The sequence below is a fragment of the Schistocerca americana genome, chromosome 1 (assembly GCF_021461395.2).
Source record: "Schistocerca americana isolate TAMUIC-IGC-003095 chromosome 1, iqSchAmer2.1, whole genome shotgun sequence".
Taxonomy (NCBI): domain Eukaryota; kingdom Metazoa; phylum Arthropoda; class Insecta; order Orthoptera; family Acrididae; genus Schistocerca; species Schistocerca americana.
Genome location: NC_060119.1, coordinates 1,079,962,520 through 1,079,989,795, shown reverse-complemented (window position 1 = coordinate 1,079,989,795; position 27,276 = coordinate 1,079,962,520). Strand labels below are relative to the sequence as shown.

The 27,276-nt window shown below is 42.2% G+C and overlaps 1 protein-coding gene across 1 annotated transcript in view; it reads right to left on the bottom strand.

Annotated features, from left to right (window-relative positions):
* Positions 1-27,276, bottom strand: part of LOC124596461 (UDP-glucosyltransferase 2-like) — a 140,483-nt gene that overhangs the window by 52,949 nt on the left and 60,258 nt on the right. Inside the window, exons 4-5 of the mRNA XM_047135600.1 lie at positions 18,442-18,664; positions 15,597-15,816 (exon numbers count right to left, since the gene is read on the bottom strand). Coding sequence (XP_046991556.1) covers positions 15,597-15,816; positions 18,442-18,664 — 443 coding nt within the window. The remainder of the gene's footprint in view (positions 1-15,596; positions 15,817-18,441; positions 18,665-27,276) is intronic.

The following is a 27,276-nucleotide window of genomic DNA, read 5'->3' as shown; positions in this document are numbered from 1 at the left end:
CAAACGTGTAGTTTTCTTTAACCCTGTCAGCGTGCCATTTCAAAAAGTCTTTACGCTGGCTTTCTTTCATCGTGTTGACACCAAAATATTTTGTGGATGGTATAGGTCCTACGTAATTTTGATTCCCTTTTGAATTGAAAAAATGCGGAAAGTAACCTTTCTTAAGTTCTTTTAGGCCAAACGTTTTCGGGAATGATGCTAGAGCGCCTTGAACAAAATTGATGCTATCGATTATCCTGAGTCTTAAACTCGGTATTGCGAGCTGCATTATTTTAGAGCCTGCGTATATAGTCTTTGGTCTTATCCCATTTTTAACACAGTATTGTAGAATAAAGTACGAGTCGTAACCTTTAGAATTATGAGCAACACAAGTAAACCCTTTGTGTGCATCACTAACAAGCCACTCACAAAATTCTTCATTTGAGTCGAAATCACGTCTATTTCCATCGAAGCTGTGAACAGCTATATAATTAGGGTTGTGTACACCAGTGTCTTGCTCAGCTTCGTAATCGAAAAAGTAGTATTTTTCAGTGTAACTACAGTTACCATGTTTCTTCTCCGATTTTCCATTGCAAGTGCAATCTTCTTCACAGATACCACCCTTATTGCCTCTGGGATGGATGTAACACTCGTGGTCAGTAATCTTCACGGCATCCTGACAATTTTTGCACCATACGTAACCACAACGATGCTTCTTTTCCCTTAGACAGAATTTATTGCAAGTTTTGCACTTGTAGACTACCTTACAAACTTCTTCGTGGTTTTTGAAACAATAATGGCTAAAACAGTATCTATTACACTTATTGCAATATAATCTAACACGTTCTTTACCCGTAATTTTTTTGTGTTGTGGTCCTTTGCACAAATTACATACTTCGTTCTTGGTCTTTTTACACTTGTGTAGATCTTTGTTGTTATAAGGTTTGTCACACTTCTGACAGTAGTACGAGCTTCCAAGAAAGGCTTTCATGTTATTTATTGCGTCATAGTGATTGTTGTGGTGGTATAGGTAGATGACAGTATCCCTTTCTTTTCCTGAATGAATGACCGCGTTGAAATGAGCAGCAGAAACGACCTTAATTTGAACATTCAAAAACTCTTCAGCATCCTGGATATCTTCTAAGGTGAACATATCTTCGCAGTTCTTCCCCAATCTGATACACAGTTCTTTAGCCAACTCTTCTTGCAAGTTTCTACCTTTCCTTATATAGATTAATTCGTTACTAGTGAGTTCCCTATCAAGAATGATGTTTGTTTCATATGTCAATGCCGTGACTATAGCTCTAGGTCCGCACATATTGTCCTTATTATCTATTTTGTTAACACATCTTTTAGTATTAACGTCTTTATTAAGATTGACTACCTTTTTACCTTTAGTACCGGCACCTCGGGGTATTTTGTATACTTGAAATTCAAATCTGGTTCCATTTATATCTACATTTTCATTAGATGTAACAATTCTCTCAATTTGGTTAAGTATAAAAGAGGCATTGACTTTCTGATGTCTTTTAGTCGAGATTGTATGGTGAAAATTTTCATTCTCTGCCACTATCTTCATCTGATCGCCAGGACTGTAATTACTCATTTTTTTTATAGCCTTTATAGTTGCATGGACGGCTGTCCTAACAGCTTTCATTTGTTCTACAGCTGTTCCTTTCAATTCTTTTACATAGATAGTGTAGTTAGTTTGCCAAATGTTGAATGTCTTAAGATATGCACGTTCTCCTTCATGAATGGCGAATGTAGGTTTTTGCTCGACAAGTTTATCGAACAATTTTTGTTTAAAAGGGAAAATGTGGCCTAACTTTTGTGGTTGATATTGTTGTGTTTGATGTCGTCGTTGTCGTTGAGTGGTACCTTCAAACAAGTCGTCAGCGAAGTTGTAGTGTCTGATTTTATCCAAACGTTCCTTCTCACCTTTTATCAAAGCCGTCAACCTATTCTTCGAATGAACCATCGAGTAACCTTTAATTCCATTTTCCTTAGCAACCTGCTTCAGTTGGCGAACAGTCATTGCTGACAGTTCTTCATTTGCATAATTAAATAAAGCATTGTTCATATCCGTAGACGTCGCATTGATCAAAGCTTTGGAGAGATCCTCCTTCTTCATCTTGTAGTAGCCTTTGATTTTGAGCTCTTTAGCCTGAGCTCTTAGTTCTTTAACAGTTGCGTCACTACGACGCTTGCCATTGTGACTGTTATTCATTGTGTCTTTATTTACTAATTTTTATTCTTATAAACTGACCCTATAGTTTATAGTTATGGTTGGTGTAACCTTTAAATGAATAAGGTGTTGGATAAAAATTTATGGTTTGGTGTAACCTTTAAACAATAAAGGGAATTTGATGAAAAGTTGTGGTTGGGGGTAACCTTTAAATGAATAAGGTGTTGGATAAAAATTTATGGTTCTTAAGTACCTTTTATACGTGACTTCAATAGTGTTTCAAATTTTAATGGTCTTTTGAACCATTATATGGAATTTCTTGAAATTTCATTTTTATTTTTTCGAAAAATTTATGGTTCTTTGTTACCTTTTTTAATGGCTGCTTAATTAATGGTTCTTTCATACCTTAAAAAGGAATTCATCTTACATTTTGAAATATATATTTTTTAAATTAGTGGTTGTTCCAAACCTTTAAATTGTTCCACAAGTTATGGTTCTTTAGTACCATTTCTCAGTTGTTTTTATTTTGAGATTAATGGTTCTTTAGTACCATAAGTTAGTACCTGTGTTTTTCGAAGTCATTTATGGTTGATTGGTACCTTAATGGATATATGATGATGGTTAATGGTCACTGGGAGCCATTATTTAACCATTATTTTTATGGTGTACTTTTTATGGTTGGTAGGGGCCACTTAATGGTTGTTTGGATGTTTATGGTTATTTGAACCATTATTTTTGGAGTATATTTTTTATGGTTGGTGAGGACCATTATTATTTGTCTGTCCCATACCTGCCCATATACTACTACTGTCATCGACTGCATAATGTCGTGGGTAGAGGCTGCACCTATCAGAGACATCACAGCAGTTTCATGAGCCAGAGCTCTCACTGATACGTGGATTTCTCAGTTTGGATGCCTGGCGTCTATCACCACTGATCAAGGTCGGCAATTCGAATTGGCCCTGTTCAGTGAACTGTGCAACTTTTTGCGCTACTCATCGATGTCAGACATCTGCCTACCATCCACAGAACAATGGTCTTGTCGAATGGTGGCACTCGCTCCATGGAGGCCAATAAACCAAAGTCCTGCCTTGGATGCTATTATCAGTGTACTTGGCACACAAACCTGACAAATCTCTAACAGAGGTTCTGTATTGCGAAACACTCTCCTTACCAGCTGATTTCGTGCTTCAACAACCACCAGTTACAGCCAAGACCCACCCATCCTCGTCACACACACACCAAATGCCTTATAGCATGCCTCTGTGTCACTCCTATCTTCATTCACAAGGCGCTTGATGACTGTGATTTCGTTATGCTCCACAGCGACATGGTCCAGTCAGCTTTGCAAATGCCATACACACACACAAAATGTTCAAATGTGTGTGAATTCCTAAGGGACCAAACTGCTGAGGTCATCTGTCCCTAGACTTACACACTACTTAATCTAACTTAAACTACCTTGCGCGGCCACTTCGGGTGGCACACGGACACAAAGAAAGTGCTTAAACGAAGGATACAGCCTTTCGAAATATTACTGAATGACACGCTTTCAACAGTAACAATAAACCGTCTCAAGCCCATGTGGACCCTGCACATCAACTCGTCCACTGACGCTGCACCGCTTCTTTCATGCCAGCCAGCCCCGTCCCTTGGCACTCAGCTGGGACGTCTGACAACACACATTGAAGCCCCCAATGATTTCGAGGTACATCTCGAGATCCAAAACTTCCTACCTGACGACCTGTGTGTCAAATTAGTTTACAATTTTGTGATCATCGAGGGACAACACCCAGAACACCACACCAAGTATGACTTCTTAGCGTGTCACTTTACACATGCCTAAAAACTGCTGAATGATTTGACTCACACGCTACCACGTCACGGCTGACCCCATGGGATCCGTTCTGGCAGCCAACACTTCCGGCCAATCCTACTAATGGCAGACTTACCGACCACTAGTACATCTTCAGGACTTTCGCCTCTGCGTGATGAGATGGGAATTTCTCCCACATATGGACATTCCAGCCAGTATACAGACACCGCTTAGACCAACATCTGTGCCGGCCGCGGTGACCGAGCGGTTCTAGGCGCTTCAGTCCGGAACCGCGCGACGGCTACGGTCGCAGGTTCGAACCCTGACTCGGGCGTGGATGTGTGTGATGTCCTTAGGTTTAAGTAGTTCTAAGTTCTAGGGGACTGATGACCTCAGCTGTTAAGTCCCATAGTGCTTAGAGCCTTATGAACCAACATCTGTAAGAACTCGGACCTCTCCATGCCTCTCCTGCTGATCACGTCTCATATGGTTTCTCCATCGTCATATCATGGTGGTCACCTGGCCCACCCAATGCTCTGCACTATTGGGGAGGGAGGTTCCTTGTCAGGACGCCGTGATGTATTAACCTCGCTGACTATCGACTGTGGTCTCTTGCAGGCAGTCTTCGGAACTGTCAGTGTGCTTTGTTGGTTCTATGGCTGGCTCTTGCACAAATGTGTTCTTGTATTGACATTATTCTTGTAATAAAGAGAATGCTATCTCAAGTCAGGGCATGTTATCTGTCACCCTGATCCACTCCCAGGGCAGGACTATACCAACAGTTATAAGAATGCAAATTTTACTGTATTTAACATTACTTTGAAAGATGATTTAATATTTTCTCATATACCGAAATATTCTCATAATTTCTAACGTCACCTATGATCATAATTAATGGTTTAATAGTGCATTACTAAATAATTATTCAATGATATTAACTATAAGAATCATGAGACCTGAGTTCCTCCTGGCGTATACAATTTGCAAACATCTTCCGGGAACTCAGCCAGGTAATGTTTACGGCTACCGCCGATATTTCGGCGGGAGTACACCCCACCATTTTCAAGGCACAAACTGCAAAGGACAAATGATGTACAGGCAAATTTAAAACATCGATTCTTGTAGTAATTCAGGAAAGATAACACACACACACACTGAACGCCACCAAAGATGACCAAAGTCAGAGGTATCGATAGTGAAAGACTATGAACTAGCTAGTGACATAACATTGACTCTTTCCCTCTGTTTTTTGACAAGGGAGTGATCAGGATTCCAAGCAGAGTTTAAGCAAAAACCTCCATCCCTGTTTACAAGGTTGCTCGCTAATTCAATCTCAACAGCCTCCTTAATAACACTGCCCCAATAACTGGACGTGCATGCCTGTGTCTCGGTATTGTTATATGACATAGGGTGACCAGTATCCAAACAATGTCCACATATAGCAGATCTACTTGGCTGCTGTAATTGTGTATGCCGTTTATGCTCAATCCATCGGTACTACACGGTCCTGATAGTCTGACCAATATATGCCATGCCACAGCTACAAGGAATGCGATATACACCCGCCTTACGCAAACCAAGATCATCCTTAACAGAACCCAAAAGCACTCTAGTTTTAAATGGAGGTCGGAAAACACATTTCGCATCGTATTCCCGTAAAATACGACCGATCTTGTTGGAAGTGCTTCGTATGTAGGGCAAAAAGGCAGTAGACTAAGGTGTCGACTCAGTATTATCATCAATCACCTTTTGTACAGTGGTCGATAGCGCAACACATGTTCAATCTGTCTTTCACCATACCCATTTTGACGAAATGTAGCTTCAAGATGAGGCAACTCAGCTGGCAAAGTTCCAGTGTCGGAAATGACATGAGCCCTGTGTACCAAGGTGCGAAGTACCCCTGCACGCTGAGCCAGATGGTGACAACTATCAGCCTCTTAGTAAAAGTCTGTGTGAGTGCGTTTCCGGTAAACTCCATGTCCCAATGATCCATCAGCCTTCCTCCTAACCAAAACGTCAAGAAAGGGAAAGCAACCATCCTTTTCCACCTCCATTGTAAAACAAATGTTCTGGTGGATCGAGTTCAGATGTTCTAAACAGGCATTCAAATTCTCCCTACCATGAAGCCCAACAACAAAAGTATCATCAAAATATCTGAAGAAACAGGCGGGTTTCAAAGGCACCGACTCTAATGGACGTTCCTCAAAGTCTTCCATAAACAGATTTGCAACACAGGAGACAACGGACTACCCATCGCAATCCATCTATCTGTTCGTAATACCGGTCACTGAATAGAAAGTAACTGGATGTCAACACATGTCAAAAGAGATTAGTTGCTTCAACACTAAACCTAACCTCAATTAACCGCAACGTATCAGAGGAACACGAGTGAAGAGAGAGACCACATCAAAACTTACTAAAATATCAGTCATTCAACCGCATTCCCTCCAAACGACGTAAGAAATCAACTGAGTTCCTAATTGATGTCCACACTGACCAACTTGTGAACTTAACAGAGAAGCAAGATGTTTGCTGAAAATTTGTGTGTGTGTGTGTGTGTGTGTGTGTGTGTGTGTGTGTAAGTATAATCTAACTTCTGCACCATTTCAGTGCAGTAATGTGTTCATTGTAAATAAGTATTACAGTAGTTGTATTACATGTTTCTTACCTTATAAATAAATATAAAACTTTTTTATTTTAAATTCAGTGCAATAGTATTTGTAAAATGACTCTTAGTGTTCATTAAAAAATGACGATCATTCCACTTGGGACCTGTGGAATGGTACATTAGCTTATTTGTTTTAGTTTAAATATTTGTCATGTATTGTTGTTTTTCTGACATGTTCCACATCCTGGAGGACCTCCTCACTACGGATCAATTGGAATGAAAGTAAATCTAATCTAATCTAATCTTTGGCTACACAATATGTCGGAGAGCCAATATTGCTCACTGTAGGATGGAAAGGAACCCCTTCCTTGTGTACCTTCAGAAGGCCATATAACGTAGGGAGAATAGCACTATAGGTGTTAAGGGCTTTGATAGTGTCCTGCGACAAACCACTTTTCTTCAGGAGGCTGTTGATCTTTCTCTCAACACTTTTCGTGAGGCCAGCACAACAATTCAGCCTCATTGCTTCCATTAATCTTTTGTCATTTATTATAAAATTATAATTTTTAACAAAATAAATAACGAAAAAAACAATTTATAACAAACTGACCAACAAACAACAGATATCAACCATGAAAACCACGACGTAATGAGATATGGAGATGTGCACATGGCCGTGTATTGGGTGGAAATGAGCTGCAGGGTCACGTGATAAACAACGAATGGATGACGTCAGCCATCAGAATTTTCTTCCATAGAAACCTGGATGATGCCGTGATGTGATGTGATGGCTAGCATAGATGCCGCCATTTGAAATGGATTTCGGAATGTTTTGACAGGACGTGACATGAGAAGACGTGACAGAGTGTGAATGGGCCTTAACTGAGAAGCAAAATACAATTTTTTCGCTTTAGCTTTGAAAATCCTTTCATAATGAAATAATTTCAATAAAATTTTCATCTCCTATTTTACTTCCTTAGGGGACTTAATTTCCAAAAACAGTGAAACACAATTTTCTTTTTAAATTTCTAACTGAGAAGACAAATACGAGTTTCATAGATGTAGCTTTAGAAGTGCATTAGGAGTTCTTTAATAATGATTTATTTAAAAAACTTTCACCCAGTGCTTTACGTCCTTAATACTGAATTTCCAAAAATGCTAAAACACATATTTTTCTATTTCTCACTGAGAAACCGGATACCAATTTTCGTACTTCTACTTTCAAAATTTCCTTAATAATGACATATTTTCAAAAAGCTTTTCATCCCCTACTTCCCCCTTTAGGAGGGGAATTTCGAACAGTTCCTTGTTAAACGATGTATAAAAGTGCAAGGTCCACACCCTCTCCAAATTCCAAGTATCTATCTTAGCAGTTTAGGCTAGGCGATGACGACTCAGTGAATCAGTCATGCCCTATTTCTACTCCCTATTCATTGACCTTCCCAAAACAGTGAAAGACATATTTTTTCACTCCAACCAATATTCAAAACTTTAGCTTTAAAAACGCTTTTACAATGTAATACTTTCATTCATAACAATTTTCAAAACTTTAGCTTTAAAAATGGTTTTACCATGAAAAACTTTCATAAAAGTTTTAAACCACTAGGGTTGAATTTCCAAAAACAGTGAAACACATATCTTTTATTTTTGACACAAACGCTAAATACAAATTTTCATAGATTTAGCTTCAAAAATGCTAGCAAAATAAAATATTTCCATAAAAGCTTTCCCTTATTTCCTCCCAATAGGGGTTGAATTTCCAAAAACAATGAAACACGTATTTCTTCATTCCTTACAGAGAAGTCAAATACTAATTTTCATAGATCTAGCTTTGAAAATGCTTTCATAATGAAATAATTACATAAAACTTTTCGTACCCTATTTTACTTCCTTAGAGGCTTAAATCTTCAAAAGCACTGAAAGAGGTATTTCTTATTTCTAATCTGAAAGTGAAATACAAATTTTGATAGATGTAGCTTTAAAAATGATTTAATAGTTCTTTAATAGTGATTTATTTTTAAAACATTTCGCTCAATATTCTACCCCCTTAGTCACTGAATTTCCAAAAACACTGATATCTTTTTTTTTTTTTTTTAATTTCTGATGGAGAGACCAAATACCAATTTTCATAGTTCTGTCTTCAAGATTGCCTTAATAGAGGTATATTTAAAAAAAAGAATTTCATCCCCTATTTCACCACCTTGAGGACGAAATATCGAAAAATACCTTCTTAAACGAGGTCTACAGTATAAGATCAACATCCTCTGCAAAGTTCAGGCTTCTATCCATAGTGGTTTGGGCTGGGCGATGACGAGTCAGTGAGTAAGTCAGTAAGTTGGGTTATTGCATTTTATATGAAGGGATCACATAGCGGGTTTCTCATTCAGAAGTTGTATTTGAATGTTGTTTGAGTGAATATTATATTATCACTCATGCAAGAAGGAGAACTGTCTACCATCACATGTTAGAATTCAACAGTGCAACGATCATGGTCTGTCGAGACAGTTATTGATCATTCTGCTGTGTTGCTACTCATATCGATCAGGATCCGACACAATCACGAGAATATCCAATAGATGGGTTCATGAGAACCACATTCAACGCCATGCAGGATCTCAATGGCCCCAACCATGTAGTGTCCTAAAGGACATACGTACTGTTTACTCTGCCATGAGGGATCTTACAAACACGTCATATATGATCACCTAAGAAAATGACTTGGTTGAGGCAAGGACAGTGCGCTGATATCAGGAGCACCATGATCCATCAGTATGGTGACCATTTGTGCAGTTTCCCTCGACATTGCAGCAGAGAGGGGCAAGCTGATAGTGGTGCGCCAAACAACACTGGACATAGGAATAGCACCCCATTGTCTTTTCAGATGAGTTCTGGATTTATACATAACATTATGATGTATCCAATCGTGGAGGCTCCGAGGAGAACAAACGTTGTCAGATTGCATTAATCAACAGCACACGGTCCCAGGACATGGCTGAATTGTATGAGGTGCATTGGCTACACAATATGATCACCTCTGGCTCACATAGCCAGTAATTCATGTACATTTCTTATATTTTAAGGCTAGTGGGTCTGTATGATGGATTCAGAAAACAATGCTGATCATTTGTGACAACTTAAAATTGTTTTGTAACTTTTTCAAATTGATGAACAAAATGTTTGACAAGACTGAAATCATTTCTCAGTACCATTTGTCCTGTTTTCTTTGCCAGCCTTTTTAACATGTAAGCACCAACTTCTTTTTCAAGACAGAATTCCTTGCAGTGTTCATCTAGGATATAGTTACAGTATTTTTGACTGCCCATAAAAATCAATAATACTGAGGATTCTCCCACAGACATGTTCAGAGTCTCAAGTAACTACTGCTGGAAATTTTCAGATGCACTGCTGTATAGTCAAATACACTCTAAGGCAAAGAAAATAACACACCACGACGGAATTATCCCAATAGGTGGGAAATTGGTAGACGTATTGTACATGTGCAGACAAAATAAAATTACTACAATTTCAGAAAAATTGGATGATTTATTAAAGAGAAAAGGTTCCACAAATTGAGCAAGTCTAATAAAAATATTGGTCCACATCTGGCCCTAATGCAAGCTGTTATTCGGCTTGGCACTGATTGACAGAGTTGTTGGATGTCCTCCTGAGAGATACCGTGCCAAATTCTGTCCCGTTTCTGCATTAGATCGCCAAAATCTCGAGATGGTTGGAGGGTCCTGCCTATAACACTCCAAAAGTTCTCAGCCGTGGAGAGATTCTGCGATCTTGCTGCCAAGGTATAGTTTGGCAAGCTCGAAGACAAGCAGTAGAAACTCTCGCCGTGTGCAGGTGGGCTTTATCTTGCTGAAATGTAAGCCTGGAATGGTTTGCCATAAAGGGCAACAAAACAGTCCATAGAATATCGTCGACACACTTGCTGTGCTGTAAGGGTGCCGTGGATGTCAATCAAAGTGGTCCTACTATGAAAAGAAATGGCATCCCCGACCATCACTCCTGGTTGTCAGGCTGTATGGTAGGTGAGTCAGTTTGGTATCCCACCACTGTTGGGGGCAACTCCAGACACATCTTCGCCGGTCATCAGGTCTCAGTTCAAAATGGGACTAATCACTGAAGAGAGAATTCCACGTCAGTTAGTGAAATTCCAAGCCAGCAGATGTACCGAGATCAGCTTTTTGGGCCACCTAATATGACTAGAGGCAGTGTGGCGAACAAAGTTACAGAGCAGCATGTAAGGACAGCTTTTAAAGACCAGTGAAACCGTCCCACCATGCAACTGACGGCAGGGTGGTAGCTTGTCATAAAGTGGATGAGTGTGGCAGACGTTTCCATGAGAATCTTTAATAAACATGACATGAACTGCCAATGGATGGCAGTCCGTGGTGACATGGCAGGGCACCCAAAACATGAGACCCACATGTCTATAAAAGCCTTGGTCACTGTGTCCACGGTTATTTCAAGTAGGGGCATAGCTTCAGGCCACCAGGGGTATCTGTCAGTGACACTAATCACCTCCTGGTGACTGTTGGATAATGGGAGGGGGCCTACAAGATCCATGTGTACGTGCAAGAGGCAAATAGTCAGCCAGGGGGAGAAGAGGCAATGGGGGCATGCACGTGCCTGCCTACTTTTGAGCACTGGAAGAGACTCAGGTGGAGGCCCAGTTGGTGCAGACACGCTGGATACCAGGCCAAACGAAATGCTCCAGAATGAGCATAGTAAACACACGGATGCCAGAATGGGTCAGACCATGCAGGTGTTTGAAGGTAAGGACGCGCGATTGACTAAGGTAATCAGCAACTAGGGTTTTCAATGCCAGCAATGCTGTCAAAATTGGCTGGGTGAGACCTGCATGCTTTCCTAGCGACATAATCTCGTTTTTAGTGGGCAGTGGGCAGTAAAAACAGTGAAATGGTGCTCTTTCACCGAGGGGTGGAAATACCTAATCGCCTCATACAAAGCAAGGAGCTCGTGATCTTACATGGCCCAAGGCTGCCATGACTCTGCGACCTTTGCTGAGAAAACCGCCAGATGCTGTTCCATCCTCTCATGACGTTGCTGCAGGACTACACCTATGGCTGACTGGTTGGTGTCAGTAACAACTGCAAGCAGGCCGTTCAGGTGGAGATGGGCCAAGCGGGCGGCTTGTGAGAGGCTGCGTTTCACTTGCTCAAAACTTCTTGACATCTGTGTTGTTCAGGGAATGGGCCTGTTGCCTTTTGTGCAGTTGCCATGGATGTGGTCATGAGCAGCGCTTGCATGCTCACGGCGTTATTCAGATGGCGTTTAAAGAAATTTGCAATCCTAAGGAACATGCAGATTTCCTTGTGCGTAGTGGGGCATGGAAACTATGACACGGCACGGACCTTCTCGTCTATGGGGCGGGAATCTGCGAACGATATCCTGTACCCCAGAAAGTTGATCTCTGAAAACGTAAATGCACTTCTCCAGACTGATAATGACACACACCACATGAAGGAGAGAGAATACCTTCCGAACTTGGTGGCAGTGCTCATCTAGGTCATGTGAGTAAATTAGGATACTGTCCAAATATGCGAAACACCCCTAAACGAAACATAAGACGTTGTCAAGGATGCGCTGCCATTTGTGGGTGGCTTTTGGAGCCGGAATGGCATGAAAACACTCTCGATGAGGACGAAAGGTGTAACAAGGCCGTCTTCTCCGTATCCTTGGAGGCCATTGGTATCTCGTACACATTTTTGTGCAGTCTTCTTTGCTAAATACGGTTGCGCCAGACAATCATAAAAGTGGAATGGGGTAACGAATAGGCACCATCCTGGCATTTAGTGCCTGGAAGTCTCTGCATGGGCGCCGTGTGTCATCTTTCTTTTGCACAAGGTATAGAGTGGAGGCCCATAGGCTCTTGGAAGGTCGGAGCACTTCCGCAGCGATTGCTGCCTAGATCTTGGCCTGTGGGGCTCTCTCTTTGTATGGTGGAAGGGAGTGGTTGGAACAGGTGAGGGGGGGAAATGTCGTGAAGACGTCAACGAAAATGGATGGCATAGGACACTTGTTTGAAGGAGTAAAAATGGTGGAGCGGGATTGACATGGGACAGAATGGTGGAAGGTGGCATCAACAACATGGCGATTTGCCAAATGGTTCAAATGGCTCTGAGCACTATGCGACTTAACTTCTGTGGTCATCAGTCGCCTAGAACTTAGAACTAACTAAATCTAACTAACCTAAGGACATCACACACATCCGTGCCCGTAGCAGGATTCGAACCTGCGACCATAGCGGTTCCCCAGTTCCAGACTGTAGCGCCTAGAACCGCACGGCCACTCCGGCCAGTGCCATTTGCCAGCCGAAGAGGAGCTGTAATGGAAAATAAAATCTGCAAGGATGGGGTCCGTAACATTGGTTATAATAAAGAGATCTGGAAATTCTCTTCCCAGACCTAGCTTGAAGGATCAAGTGCAGCAGAAGATTGTGATCGTTGAGCAATCAGCTGTAGTTGAGGAGTAGGGGAGAGTAAGGACAATGGCAAGTACAACTGGCAGGGATAGTCGGAAAGATCTGAATCAGTGACAATGAGGTAGTGTGTCAAGGGTCGAGGAGAGTAGGTTCCCACGATCATGCATGAACAGACACTGTCGTATCGCAGAGTGGACAGGAGCACCTGCTACTGGTTGCCGTTAGCCCTTGCACACAGTGCACGGCAGTTTGCAGCGGCTCTGCCAAACATCAATAATTGTTGGCACCATGCACGCCTTGGCCATCATCAACAGGTCAGGGGTGGTGGGACAGGATGTGCCTGGAGATGAATGCATGCTGGTGGCCACAGATTCTGTGGGTGGAGGTGGGCAATGTGTGGGGTGGGGCAAGTGTGTGCACTCAAGGGCAGTGGCAAGCATGCCCCTCTCACTGACCATCTTAGCTATTAGCTGGGCCATATCTTTGGTGCATTCATGGGCTGGGGATGCAGGGGTTGATACAGGTTGTGCAAACATACAATCACGCAAGCAGGCACTGCGATGCTGTGCGGCAGTGATTATGGTGTCGGGCCAAGGGCCTCAAATGTTCTGTCAGAAATTATGGTCACTGCAGTGGCCATAAAAAAATCTTGCACAGATAATGCCATGTGTACTGCAGTGGGAAAATGCATGTCCCATGTCACAACCAGCAGCGTCGGGAAACACTGCTGGCTTGGCCAGTATGTGGAAGTACTGGAGAGCTGGGAGGGCCACATCTAGGCACATTCCTCCAATGAGAATAATGTGCATGTGCAATGTAATTCCATTGCAGAAAGTAACTCTTTTAGCTGGGCTTGTAGGCCACTGAATTTGCCAAACTGCAGTGGGTTGGTGATAATTTCACATGCCTCTGTGAATGACTGAGGGTTTAAGCTGTGCCACAGCAAGTGCAAACTGATTTGCATTGTTTGTGATAGACTAACCTGCAAATATTGTCTCTGTGAAAGTGAATCACAGAAGGGGCTCATGTGTGTTGAATGGAAGCAAGTGAACAGCAGCAGAGGAAGACTGAGGGGTGGGAGGGGAAGTGTGCACCTTTACGGTGACAGCTTCTGTGAACTATGTGAAGAGATTCATAGATGCTTGGAAGCCATCCGTCTTTCCCTGTAGAGTGGAGAGAGGGAGGGTGGAAGGGGTTTAACCATTGGCCATTGGTGGGGGTTGAAACCGCTGGGAGCAGTGCACCAGGGATTGTTTCACATCACAGTATGCTGCTTTCTTCACGAGCATTGGGAAGGCAGGGGGCTGGGGAAAGCTGCATGGTACACATGCCCCAGTGTGGTGGGGGGAGTGTCAGGCTGGCAACTGCTCATCGCGGTCAGCCATGATTGTGGATGGGCTCGGGAACAGGGTTTCACCGGGGGCAATAGAGGAGGAGCCACATAGGACTAGGTGTGCAGAATGACATAACAAGACACAGAAATGTTCTTTGATTTCTTTACTGAAATTGGAGAAAACTACATATAACAGATAGTAAGATTACATACTATAATGTAGTAATTTAAAATGTCTCTGAAACGACACTACTTCTCTCCTCGTGGACATTATTATTCGCATGCACCTAGATCTGGTGCACGTATCAAAGTGAAACTAAATACCAGCTTGAAGGTGTCTGTATTATTAAGATAATACCCTTCAGTGTATACATATTTACAGGAAGGCTGTCTGTCCTTGGCTTAAAAAGGCCAGATGCCGAACCACAAATAAGTCACTGTGGGTAACACTCAGAGGGTGCTTGCAGTTTGAGATGTGGACACTGTTTATCAGGCACAGCCCTATCGACAAGGCACTAAGCAGTCTATAACTTGCAAACACGCTCATCACGGTCTACGCAACTTAGACAAATACTTCAGCACACAGTTATATCAAACCGGGCACAACAGCATTATCATGACAACAAAACACTATTATGCACTTGTAACACAGAGGAGGTGGATGAAGTGACCTTGAATGAATGTACTCTAAGCTTAATCATGTGCAACAGAAACAATACAATAGAGCAGTGTCACTACAGTGGTGAGGGAAATGGCATTCTATCCATGAGGGTACAGTAACACACTAATACTGTAACATACATTTGACACAAAGGATACGGGCAGGTAAAACGACAAGCCATGTATGAATTTACTAATAATAATCACAATGTCAGCAAAGTAATATGATTAAATCGTCTACTACCATAAAGAAGGAAATAACTGGTTATTGCTGAATGACCAGTTCCAAACAATATCTAGAAGAACAAGTGACTTAATTGACAGAACAAAATACTGGACTGATCATGGATGAAATCCCAAACTTCACTACTTATAATATAAATACCCTTGTAAAGAAATGCTTACATATAACCTGTGAATTTTTTGAGGCACTAAATAATTTTCTGTCACTCCAGAGGAATATTTATTTCCCTCTGGAAATAACCTAATGACTGCAGTGTTTTATCACTGAATAGAGCAGTAATAGTCGACATGCTAATAAAAGTGAATAAACTAACTTACTTTTGTTGTGTTAAGACTTCGCTGATTGCCCATAGTAATGACTCTTCTGTAATGTTGTGGAACAGTAATTTAACTGCATATCCTTTAGCCTCAGCTCGAATTAAATTCACATTTTGATCTCCAAATATTGGTATTCCTAAAACTGGAACTCCATGGTAGACAGCTTCTTGAAGGCTATGTAAACCGCCGTGTGATATAAACAACACAACTTTTTTATGTCCTGTAAAAAACAAAATCACATTATTGGCTAAATCAAATAATGGAAACCTCAGCTGCAATATCAACAATATAAGTAAAAGACAGATGGCTACTCACCATAAAGATGTCACACTGAGTTGCAGACAGGCACAATGAAAAGACACTTACACATCAGCTTTTGGCCAAAACCTTCATTAGAAAAGAAAACACACACCCATTCATTCACACAACAAGGCACGCCTTACATACACATGACCGCCATCTTCTGCAGCTGGGACCAGAAAGTAATTTTCATACAGAATGGAAGCAGCCATCTGGAGGGGACATGGAAGGGGAAGGAGTAGCAGGGTATGGGTAGGAGGAGTGTGCAGGGACTAGACTACCAACAGGTGCAGCATTGGGAGGCTATTGGTCCTGGATATGAGGAGAGTGGAGGGGGGGGGGGGGGTGGTAAAAGGCTAGAAAAAGAGGAGCAAAAAAGGAGAAAGACAGGTGGATGTATTGGCAGAATGTGGCACACAAAGAGGGGAATGGGACAAGTATAGGGGGAGGTGATAGGGCAGAATGGGTGGAAGCTGTTGGTTTGAGGTTGTTAGGACAGTTAAGTTACTGTAGTTTGAGGCTGAGATGATGCTGGGAGTAGAGAATGTACTATAAGGATGACTCACATCTGCACAGTTCTGACACACTGATGGCGGAGCAGAGGATCCAGATAGCTCAGGTAGTGAAGCAGCCATTGAAATCAAGCATATGACATAGCCACTTTACAGGTGGCCTGGCGTCTGATTGGATAGGATAAGCCTGTGACAGGAATGGAATGGGAAGTGCTGGGCGGTTGGATGGGCAGGTCTTGTACCTGGGTTTCCCAATTTAGGGGAAGGATCTTGGCTAGGAAATCCTTCATTTCAGGGCATGAAGGTACATAACCAAAGCCCTGAAGAAAGATGTGGTTCAGCTGATAAGTCCAGGATGGTACTGAGTGACGAAGGGGCACTCTTCTGTAGCTGATTCTTGGGGGCGGTGGGGCGTTTGGGGGTGTGGGGGAAAATGGCATGGGAGATCTATTTGCAGACTGAGAGTGGGGGATAGTGCCTGTATGTGAAGGCTTTGGTGAGACCCTCAACATACTGCAGATACTCTGTCCCTGGTGGCCAGGCTGTATAGGAGGGAACTTTTGGTGTGTAAAGGATGACAGCTATTGAAATATAGGTACTGTTGGTGGATGGTTGGTGGGTGTAATGTGGGCAGAGGTGTGGATGGAGCCATCAGAGGGGAAGACATGGTCGCCCAGGAAGGTGACATGCTGGGTTAAGGAGGACCAAGTGAAGGTGCTGAGATTGTGGAGGAATGAGGATAGGGTATCTTGGCCATGACTCCTGATTGTGATGATATCATCAATGAACCTGAACCAGACAAGGGGTTTGTCATTTTGTGAGGCTAGGGAAGCCTCCTCTAGATGGCCCATAAACAGGTTGGCATGTGAGGGTGCCATGCAGGTGCCCACGGCTGTGCCACAGATTTGTTTGTATACCTTCCCCTCAGAGGAGCAGTAGATGTGATTTAGGTGTATGAGGTGTGAGGTAGTCGATGTTGGAAAAGGTAGTGTTCAATAGCAGTAAGAACATAGGCACAAGGGATGTTGGTGCATAGGGAAGTCATGTCAACAGTGAAAAGTAGGGATCCAGGAGGTAAATGAGTGGGGATTGTAGAGAGCTGGCAAAGCAAGTGGTTGGTATCTCTGATCTGAGAGGCTACATTATGAGCAATTTGTTGGAGGTGTTGTTCAGTGAGGGCTGAAATTCTTCCAGTGGGGTCACAATAACCAGCAACAATGGGGCATTCAGGATTGTTGGTTTGTGGATTTTGTTGAATATGTAGAAGGTAGATGTACAGAGTTTCATAGGGTGAAGAAGGGAAATGAATTTAGGGGTGAGGTTGTGGGAAGGGCCTTCAGCTTTAAGCAGAGGTTATGTTAGGCTTCTGGGATGTGATCACTCTGGCAGAGTTTATAAGTGGAGGACTTGGATAATTTACAGGGGCCTTCTGCCAGTTTGTCACTGTGATTCATAGCAACAGTGGTGGAACCTTTGTCTGCAGGTAAGATGATATGGTCAGGATTTGTTTCCTTATGTAGAAAGCCTGGTTCTCTGAGGAAGGAACATGGGAAAGAATGGTGAGGCCAAGTTGGAAGAAACATGCCTGGGATAGATTGAAAAGGGCTGTTTATGGACAATGTGACCCACCAACCACTCTGAGGGATCCATGCCGAATCGCTGTTGAGGAGTGGGGCAATCTGGACCAACAGTGCCTTGATAAACTTGTGGATAAAATGCCACAAGGAATACAGGCATTCATCAGCGCAAGAGGACATGCTACTGGGTATTAGAAGTAGTGATGTGTACAGCAATCTGGACCACCACCTCTGAAGGTCTCGCTGTATGGTGGTACAACATGCAATTTGTGATTTTCATGAGCAATAAAAAGGGTGGAAATGATGTTTATGTTGAATTATATTCCAATTTTCTGTACAGGTTCGAGAACTCTTGGAACTGAGGTGATGCAAAACTTTTTTTGATGTCTCTTTGTGATGCTTAAATTAACATAAAAAATTATTATACATATGTGATTTTTAAGTTAGGTATATTACCCAAAATATCATTTTGGGGAAACCATTTCCCAAGATGTACATTACTTGGCTTCCCAATCATATCATCTTGATCCCATTTCCATAATACTGTTTGCTTCAGTTTTGAGAAAACTTTCATAAAAACATTAAATTTGTCATTTGGCATTTCAGAAGGTTGAACATTTGATCCGAAACTGAAGAATATAACTCCTTCTTCTGAATTATCCATAACTGTTTTAAGTTCCTGCAATATTAAAAAGTGAACCTTGCTAAAAACTTTATTACTGACAGACAAATTCTAAATACTGTCTATTTTGATATAACACTTAATGGTCCTGGCAACTAAAGTATCATAATTACTGTTATGACAACTAATCTATGCTTCATGAAGTTAAGAAAACACACATGGTGCAATAAGCAAAGATAATCACATATCCATTCAAATGTACACTTGACAGCACAAAAAGTGGCAGTGGAAAACTGCAGCCAGAGTCAAAGTCCAGCACAGCATTGACATGATTGAATTGTCCTATGCCATTTTTCTGGATTACATTGAGAACAAGAGGAAGAGAAATTATTACTTGAAATCTTACACAATATCATCCTGTATATATTCTGCCTGTACTTCAATAAAATAAAATAAAATTTTCTCCAAACAAAATACACTGCTATTAGCTATAGGTACATTGAAGAAACAGCTTAAAGGGAAGCTTCTGTTGATTGTCAATAGAGAACAAATATGTAGGCATTATAAATCATTGAAATAGACAGGCAAAAATGCATTATAAATAGCTAAAATAGGCAATATGAGGCAATGTTGAAAAACCTCACATTATTTCTACACTCCTGGAAATTGAAATAAGAACACCATGAATTCATTGTCCCAGGAAGGGGAAACTTTATTGACACATTCCTGGGGTCAGATACTTCACATGATCACACTGACAGAACCACAGGCACATAGACACAGGCAACAGAGCATGCACAATGTCGGCACTAGTACAGTGTATATCCACCTTTTGCAGCAATGCAGGCTGCTATTCTCCCATGGAGACGATCGTAGAGATGCTGGATGTAGTCCTGTGGAACGGCTTGCCATGCCATTTCCACCTGGCGCCTCAGTTGGACCAGCGTTCGTGCTGGACATGCAGACCGCGTGAGACGACGCTTCATCCAGTCCCAAACATGCTCAATGGGGGACAGATCCGGAGATCTTGCTGGCCAGGGTAGTTGACTTACACCTTCTAGAGCATGTTGGGTGGCACGGGATACATGCGGACGTGCATTGTCCTGTTGGAACAGCAAGTTCCCTTGCCGGTCTAGGAATGGTAGAACGATGGGTTCGATGACGGTTTGGATGTACCGTGCACTATTCAGTGTCCCCTCAACAATCACCAGTGGTGTACGGCCAGTGTAGGAGATCGCTCCCCACACCATGATGCCGGGTGTTGGCCCTGCGTGCCTCGGTCGTATGCAGTCCTGATTGTGGCGCTCACCTGCACGGCGCCAAACACGCATACGACCATCATTGGCACCAAGGCAGAAGCGACTCTCATCGCTGAAGACGACATGTCTCCATTCGTCCCTCCATTCACGCCTGTCGCGACACCACTGGAGGCGGGCTGCACAATGTTGGGGCGTGAGCAGAAGACGGCCTAACGGTGTGCGGGACCGTAGCCCAGCTTCATGGAGACGGTTGTGAATGGTCCTCGCCGATACCCCAGGAGCAACAGTGTCCCTAACTTGCTGGGAAGTGGCGGTGCGGTCCCCTACGGCACTGCGTAGGATCCTACGGTCTTGGCGTGCATCCGTGCGTCGCTGCGGTCCGGTCCCAGGTCGACGGGCACGTGCACCTTCCGCCGACCACTGGCGACAACATCGATGTACTGTGGAGACCTCACGCCCCACGTGTTGAGCAATTCGGCGGTACGGCCACCCGGCCTCCCGCATGCCCACTATACGCCCTCACTCAAAGTCCGTCAACTGCACATACGGTTCACGTCCACGCTGTCGTGGCATGCTATCAGTGTTAAAGACTGCGTTGGAGCTCCGTATGCCACGGCAAACTGGCTGACAGTGACGGCGGCGGTGCACAAATGCTGCGCAGCTAGCGCCATTCGACGGCCAACACCGCGGTTCCTGGTGTGTCCACTGTGCCGTGCGTGTGATCATTGCTTGTACAGCCCTCTCGCAGTGTCCGGAGCAAGTATGGTGGGTCTGACACACCGGTGTCAATGTGTTCTTTTTTCCATTTCCAGGAGTGTATTTGTTTAATAAATTGCACTACTCAGCCATGAAATCAGCATATTTATGTTAACATTGTGTGCATTATATTTTTAAAGCAACTTAAAGATTGTAAACAAAATGCTAATTGTACTTGATGGAAAAAGGAAAATGTTTCTTGAAAGCCTATTCACTACAGTGCTTTACCAGCTTATTGGTTGCACTTGACAGTCAAATTCTTTTTTAATTTTCTGGAGTCTTGCAGAGTCTCCTGTCAAAAAGCACATTTTTAATATGAGAAAATGAGCCCTCAACATCTATATAGGTAACTGGAACAAATCTAAAACACTGAACCATTGTAGGGTCCATTTCCACTGCAACTGAATTGTCACCTTGTAGAATATTTGAAATCTGTCAAGATCAAGATTTTTCAAAAACACCATTTTACACTTTTCTCTAACTAATGAATCCATTGTGACCTTGCCACCACTGATGTGAAATATCACATAAATAAAACTCTTTGACAGAGATATTAGTCACTCCTGCCCACAGGGAATAAAATCTTTGTGACTCTAGTTAACTGGAGTTTGCTACAAATAATGAATTGAGTGATGACCCTACTGTGAACAACAACTTCTATTTTGATACAACAAGTGTACCTTACGATGTAGTGTTAGCTTTGACAGAGGAACCTTCCACAATTGCCATCATTTCAAACAATTCAAAGAGAATTGTGATAGTAAAAATGACTCACATAATGTTGTCTTCCACCATCATCAGCCTATAGTTGTTTTGAAACTTGAAATTGATGACCTACTGTGTCTTACCATCAATACAAAAATGGTGACTCTGTACACTGTGTGGAACACATTTCAATGTCCTCAGTGACTTTGGTGATGAGGCAAATGTTGCCTCACATCATCAACAAAGTATTTGGGCAACTAATTCAACTCAGTATGACAACACATTATGTGGCTTCACTTGCCCATCTACAATGGGAATGAACCAGATGCATCCATTCACAATCCAATGCAAGAAGAGTCTTCATTTTCCACCTGCACTGTACATACATGGTCTATGGAATCTTGTTCACCATAGACCTCAGAACAAATGTTTTAGCATGTCCCTAATAGAACTTCTGTAGAGAACATGTATGTTTGAGTTCCCAGTGTAAATTACCAACCTTTAAAATGGAACACCTGGCAAAATAGTTCATGACCATCAAATTCACACTGTACAGTTACAGAATCCATCAATGATACCTCCAAATTTATGGCGCTACTAAGCAACACAGGGGATCACGCCCACATTACTAATGATGTCATAGAAGCACATCTGGCCAAAGGCAAGTCTGACACTGCTAAGGCAGCACTGCTCCAACTCATGGAGACACCAGAGTAATAGCTAGGACAAGTAATTTATGAGACAACTCTGTGGATCAGTTAATCTGACTTTCATGCAAGACAGAATGCTCTGAGTGCTCTGGCTAATTAAATTAACACCTCAGCTTCAGATGCAAATAATTTTGCACAAATATAATCCAACGAAAAACAAACTATTTCTGGACAGGCTTTTGCAGTCTCACAGTAATGGCAATAGTTGGATAATACATACAATAATAAACATTTCAAGCACATTCCTACTGCGTGATGTTGGCTACAATCATGAGGAGATGCTAAGACCCCACCATTTGTGTACACTCATGAGAGTGACATCACAAGTGACTGCTAGAGAGTGGTGACGTCAAGCTGGCTGTGACTGCCATACCCACAGTTGACAAAAATATACCTCACAGCATCGAGAGGGTGCAATCACAGCTATGTTGGTTTTACTCGTGTTTCGGTGATTGTGCATGCAACTGATCCACACTGTGCGAACACCCAAATGCTATGTGTTCTGCCACAGGCAATTCAGATCACTATATCCAACCACAAATGGAACATATGACATCTCTCATCCAATTGCACATTGCAAATAACACTCACATCAGATTTGTTGTTACCATCAGGCACACTGTGCACCTTAGAGAGAATTTCCCATTGCAGCTGATGGTAAGAGATGTTTGTGAACCAATCTTGGATGCAGATTTTATCCATTGATTTCACCTCTCCCCTGACCTAACATTAAGCATCTTCAGGCAAACCCCAGCAGTGGAGAGTCAGTACCCAGTAACACTGGCAGTCCACCAGCACATTCACATACAACTCCAGAGAGGATTATTCCTATACAACCCCCTTCAAACTTGACATATAACACGTGCCTACAACTATGTAATGACCGTCATGATTTGGAGTCTGAACTACAAGCATAACAAAGAGTTATGAAGAGCGATTATACATGTTACAGTGCAAAAAATTAACACCACATCAGGCCCACTGTCTCTGTGCATTGCCTCAAACCTAGACTTTGGGGATAAACCCACCACAGATGACACAAGTACCACTTGTGCAGAAGACAACAAGCAAAAAGAAAGAGATGGCAATGCACCACCTCATCCATCTCTGCCACAAGCAACACTCCCACTGATGAAATTCAAGATTTTTGATACTGGCCAGCAGTGTCATTGCAGCCATATACAAAGGCCTCCCCCCAACCTTACACAGTTCATTTGCACTAAAGAGGGGACATCATCACTGTGCTTCTTTGTCAAGGAATGGTCCAGTCATGTCCTGCCTTGGAGCCAGCCGTGGAGCCAGCCACAGGCCTGCTGGTCATTCGAAGTAGTATGAATAACATGTGAGAAGCTGAAACCTTTGTGGCCTCCTGCCATCAGTGCTACACATTGCATAGTGGGGTCGAGGGAGTTTCTGTGGGGCCCTCACCATCATTGATGCAAAATATCACTCAAATAAAACTCTTTGGCAGTGATATTAATTATCCAAGTCTGCAGGGAGGGACATGTCTGTGACTTTAGTCAGCCAAAGTTTGTTATGAATAGTTGTACTGTGTGCACATGAACTCTCTGTTGTCTACAATACAGTTCACATTAACCTCACTTGCTAGCAACCTGCTTCATTCCTCAAACTCCCCACACTGGAATTCCAACAAACCAAATTTTGCTGGCACATCGCAATCTTTGAACTGCATTGTCCACAATTTTCACTGACTTTGTCAAAGGTTGCCCTGTTTCTTGAAGCTGGCAGATCACTTGTACCAGGACACTGGACTCTGCCATGATGGAAGTAAAGTCATTTCTCACTTCCAAAGATATGAGAAGTTTCTTTGCTGTTACAACTGAAGATGCTTCATCCTCCAGAGCAATGACCAACTTAGTTGTACTGGGGAAATTTGTAGCATAGTAAACTGCTTATCTAAACTGCATCTCCCATCTCATTACGATGAACTGAGAGGGCAGAGATATGTCTGGTGCAATGTCCTTAAATGCCTGACTCCTCGACAGGGCTTTCACAATGATCTTCTTAATACTGGATATCAGTTTGTCGACATCCAGAAACAAGCTCCTGACACTATGTGAAAACCACATCCTACAAAGGCCACATGAAGCACATTTTGAAATAGTGCTTTTTCATGTATAACACAGCATCTGAGATGGAATGACATGAATACAGTGTCATAGGTATTCAGTTTCTTCATGCCATCATAACTGCAAATAATTGCTAAATAACAGTGTGATAGTTGAATCATTAACTTTTTCCAGATACTCTGTTGCAAGCTCTTTTAATTCGCCTTCTAAAGCATCTAATGGTCTAACAATTATACCGGCAGCAAAAAGATCCATAGGATCAGTTGACTTGTTGACTGAAATACTGATTCTTTTATTTTTTACTTCATTTTTAAATATTTTCATTACCGGTACTTCATTGTATCATTCACTTAAGTAACTGTTTCATAAACTTGATGCATTGGGCAATGACTCATTTGTATACGTCTCTGAAAACTGTCATAATGTTGGATTCTATAGCTTCCAGAAACAGATTCTGGCACCACAAAAAGCTTTACATGAGTTGAACCAGTAAAGGAATAAATAATAATCAAAGAGGCAACAAAAGGCTTTTATATTAGCAGTTAGGCATTTAAATAAAGAAAAAGGCAACCTACAGCTGGTGTTTCAATCATAAACATGTAAATAATACAGATTCACATTCAAACTGAATGTAGATTTACCACATTTAAAAAAGGGTTTCTACCAAAGTTCTGGTCTCTGCTCATCACTACAGTGGAACAGACAACATTTGGCATTCTCTGTAAAAGGGTGGAGGTTCAGTTCCATGTTAGGAAGCAACAATTTTTTTTCCTTTTCTGTCTTTGGCATAAGAGCCATGTAGGGCCAAGATTCAATAAATTCACCATGCACTTCAAGTTTTGGAGCTCTCTTTTCCTGAAACACTAGAAGTGAACACAGTGAAGTGCTGGGAACCAACACAAAAACAGTGCACAATCCTGTATCCATTCAACAAACAGAAACATTAATGTCAACTACACATTACCATGTATTTGATCTTCCTGCTATGCCAGAAAGTGATGTTAAGCCAAATTTGAAAATGTTGATTGTTCTGGTAAACTCTTCACTGTAGCATCGCTACTCAGGAGCAATGAACTGCCACCTGTCGGCTGAGAGGTTCTTCTATGCCATACTTGCAGTTACAGTCCCTGTTGTAAATACTTGATCAACCACAAATTTGGTTTGCAATCATAGAAAATGTTTTCACACACCAACAAGTTAAAGATGTGAATAATTTATACTAGTGATCAGCTATTTAGTCAAGTGGGTGAAGCATTTGGTGTTTCATATTATTGTGCACCCAGCAAGTCATCAAGCTTACCTTATTTTAAAAGCAGAAGTAATTGCTTGCTGCCCAAAACTGCCAGGTCAAAGGCTGAGACAAGTGCTTTATCAAGAAACAAAGGGTGACAAAGTCCCTTCAGAATTTTGGTGGCACCTACAAGGTATGATAAACACAATCACAGTTTTCGACTATTTGTTGTTGCAAATTTGGCAACAGTTACCATCACCAGTGCAAGTAGCATTGGCGGCACATGAATATCAACTTATAAACGAGTTACTAAAACTAGCTGGTAGAATATATGCAACACTGAACATGCCAAAAACAGTGACCACGACTTTATTGGCAGGTGGCATGCCATTCAGCTCTGCCCAGTGGATGCTGATCTCACTCAAAGAGACAACATTGAACTGCAACCATCACATTGCACCACCTGCTGAGCATTTCTGAAGAGCTCTAGAGCTCATTCACCACAGCTGAAATGCTTATCAGACGGGTTTGAGAACAGTAGCACTGGAGAGGACCTAGCAAACAGTTACAGAACTGCAATCCCAATGTTACCAGCAACCTGGGAGCAATTCTACTAATGTTTGCTGGTACCACAGACGTCAACAAGCATGGAAATGCGTAAAATCATGCACCTAATCAAACAACAATCTCAATCTGGATTAGGCACGACAGATCGCAATTGAACAAAATGTGCCACTAGTGACAAATGCAAGTTAAACAACAGGTGGGACATCATCATGCAGCAGTAAGCAAACTGCTATACAATGGTTAGTATGTCCACAGTAGCAGTAAAACATCTACACAATCTTCACAAATATTACAGCCACCTGCACACCCCACAGCATTTCAATTGTTGTATCAGAGAGACAGATAGATAGCCTCCTTGACTGACACTGGCCCCAAGGTCAGCATCTCCCCACTTCAGTGCACATTTGACAATAAACAAGATGAACATCTGTACCTGGAGGCAGTAAACAATAAGCCATTACGTACTGATTATTGACTTTGACTTCACCAGCCCCTCTATATGGACATTTGTAGTTACTGGCATCACCAAGCTTGTATTAGGTGCCAAAGTAGGACTACAGAACAAAGTGATCAGAGGCACAGTAACTCCTAGACAGGCTAGCTCTGCCTGCAGCATGGTACAGACAACAGACAATGCTAACACCTGTGCAAATCTACAGAAGAAGTCTATGGCCAGTTTTTGGATAGCATCACAGCATAGTGACATCAAACACTGGCTAATCTGTTGCATAACATGCCTGCTGACTTGCCTCACTGTGCCTACCAGAATCAAAGGCCAAATTTTAAGAAATGCTTCAAGCTGATATAATCCAGCATTCTGACAGATTGTGGTCTTCACCTTTGTAACTCATCTGCAAGAAAGACAGCTTGTTGCACCCCTGTGGTGATTATCACATTTTAAATGCCAGGACCGTACCAAACAGGTACTCTGTGCCAAACATTCAATATTTTGTGGGTGCTTTAGCTGACACAAAAGTTTTCTGCATCACATACTGCCATGAAGCATGCAACCAAACACATGGGAGGGAGGTGGAAGTTTAATGACACACTGAAGATATCATTTGGCCCATCTGAATTCCATTTATGCTGTTACATCTGAAAACTGTCCCACAGACATGGCAACATATCACATACCTTAATGACATTTTAGCAATCTCACCAAATGTCGGGCTACATGAATGACAAATGTGAAAAGCATGTTAGTGGTTGACAAATATGACATAGTATTTAATGAGCAGAAATGCATCATCAGCAAAGCAGAAATGACCTCACTGGGATGAATCATTTTGGCAGATAAGATTCGTCCATTATGAGAGAAATCAGTAGCTCTACAAACCCTTCTGAAGCCAAC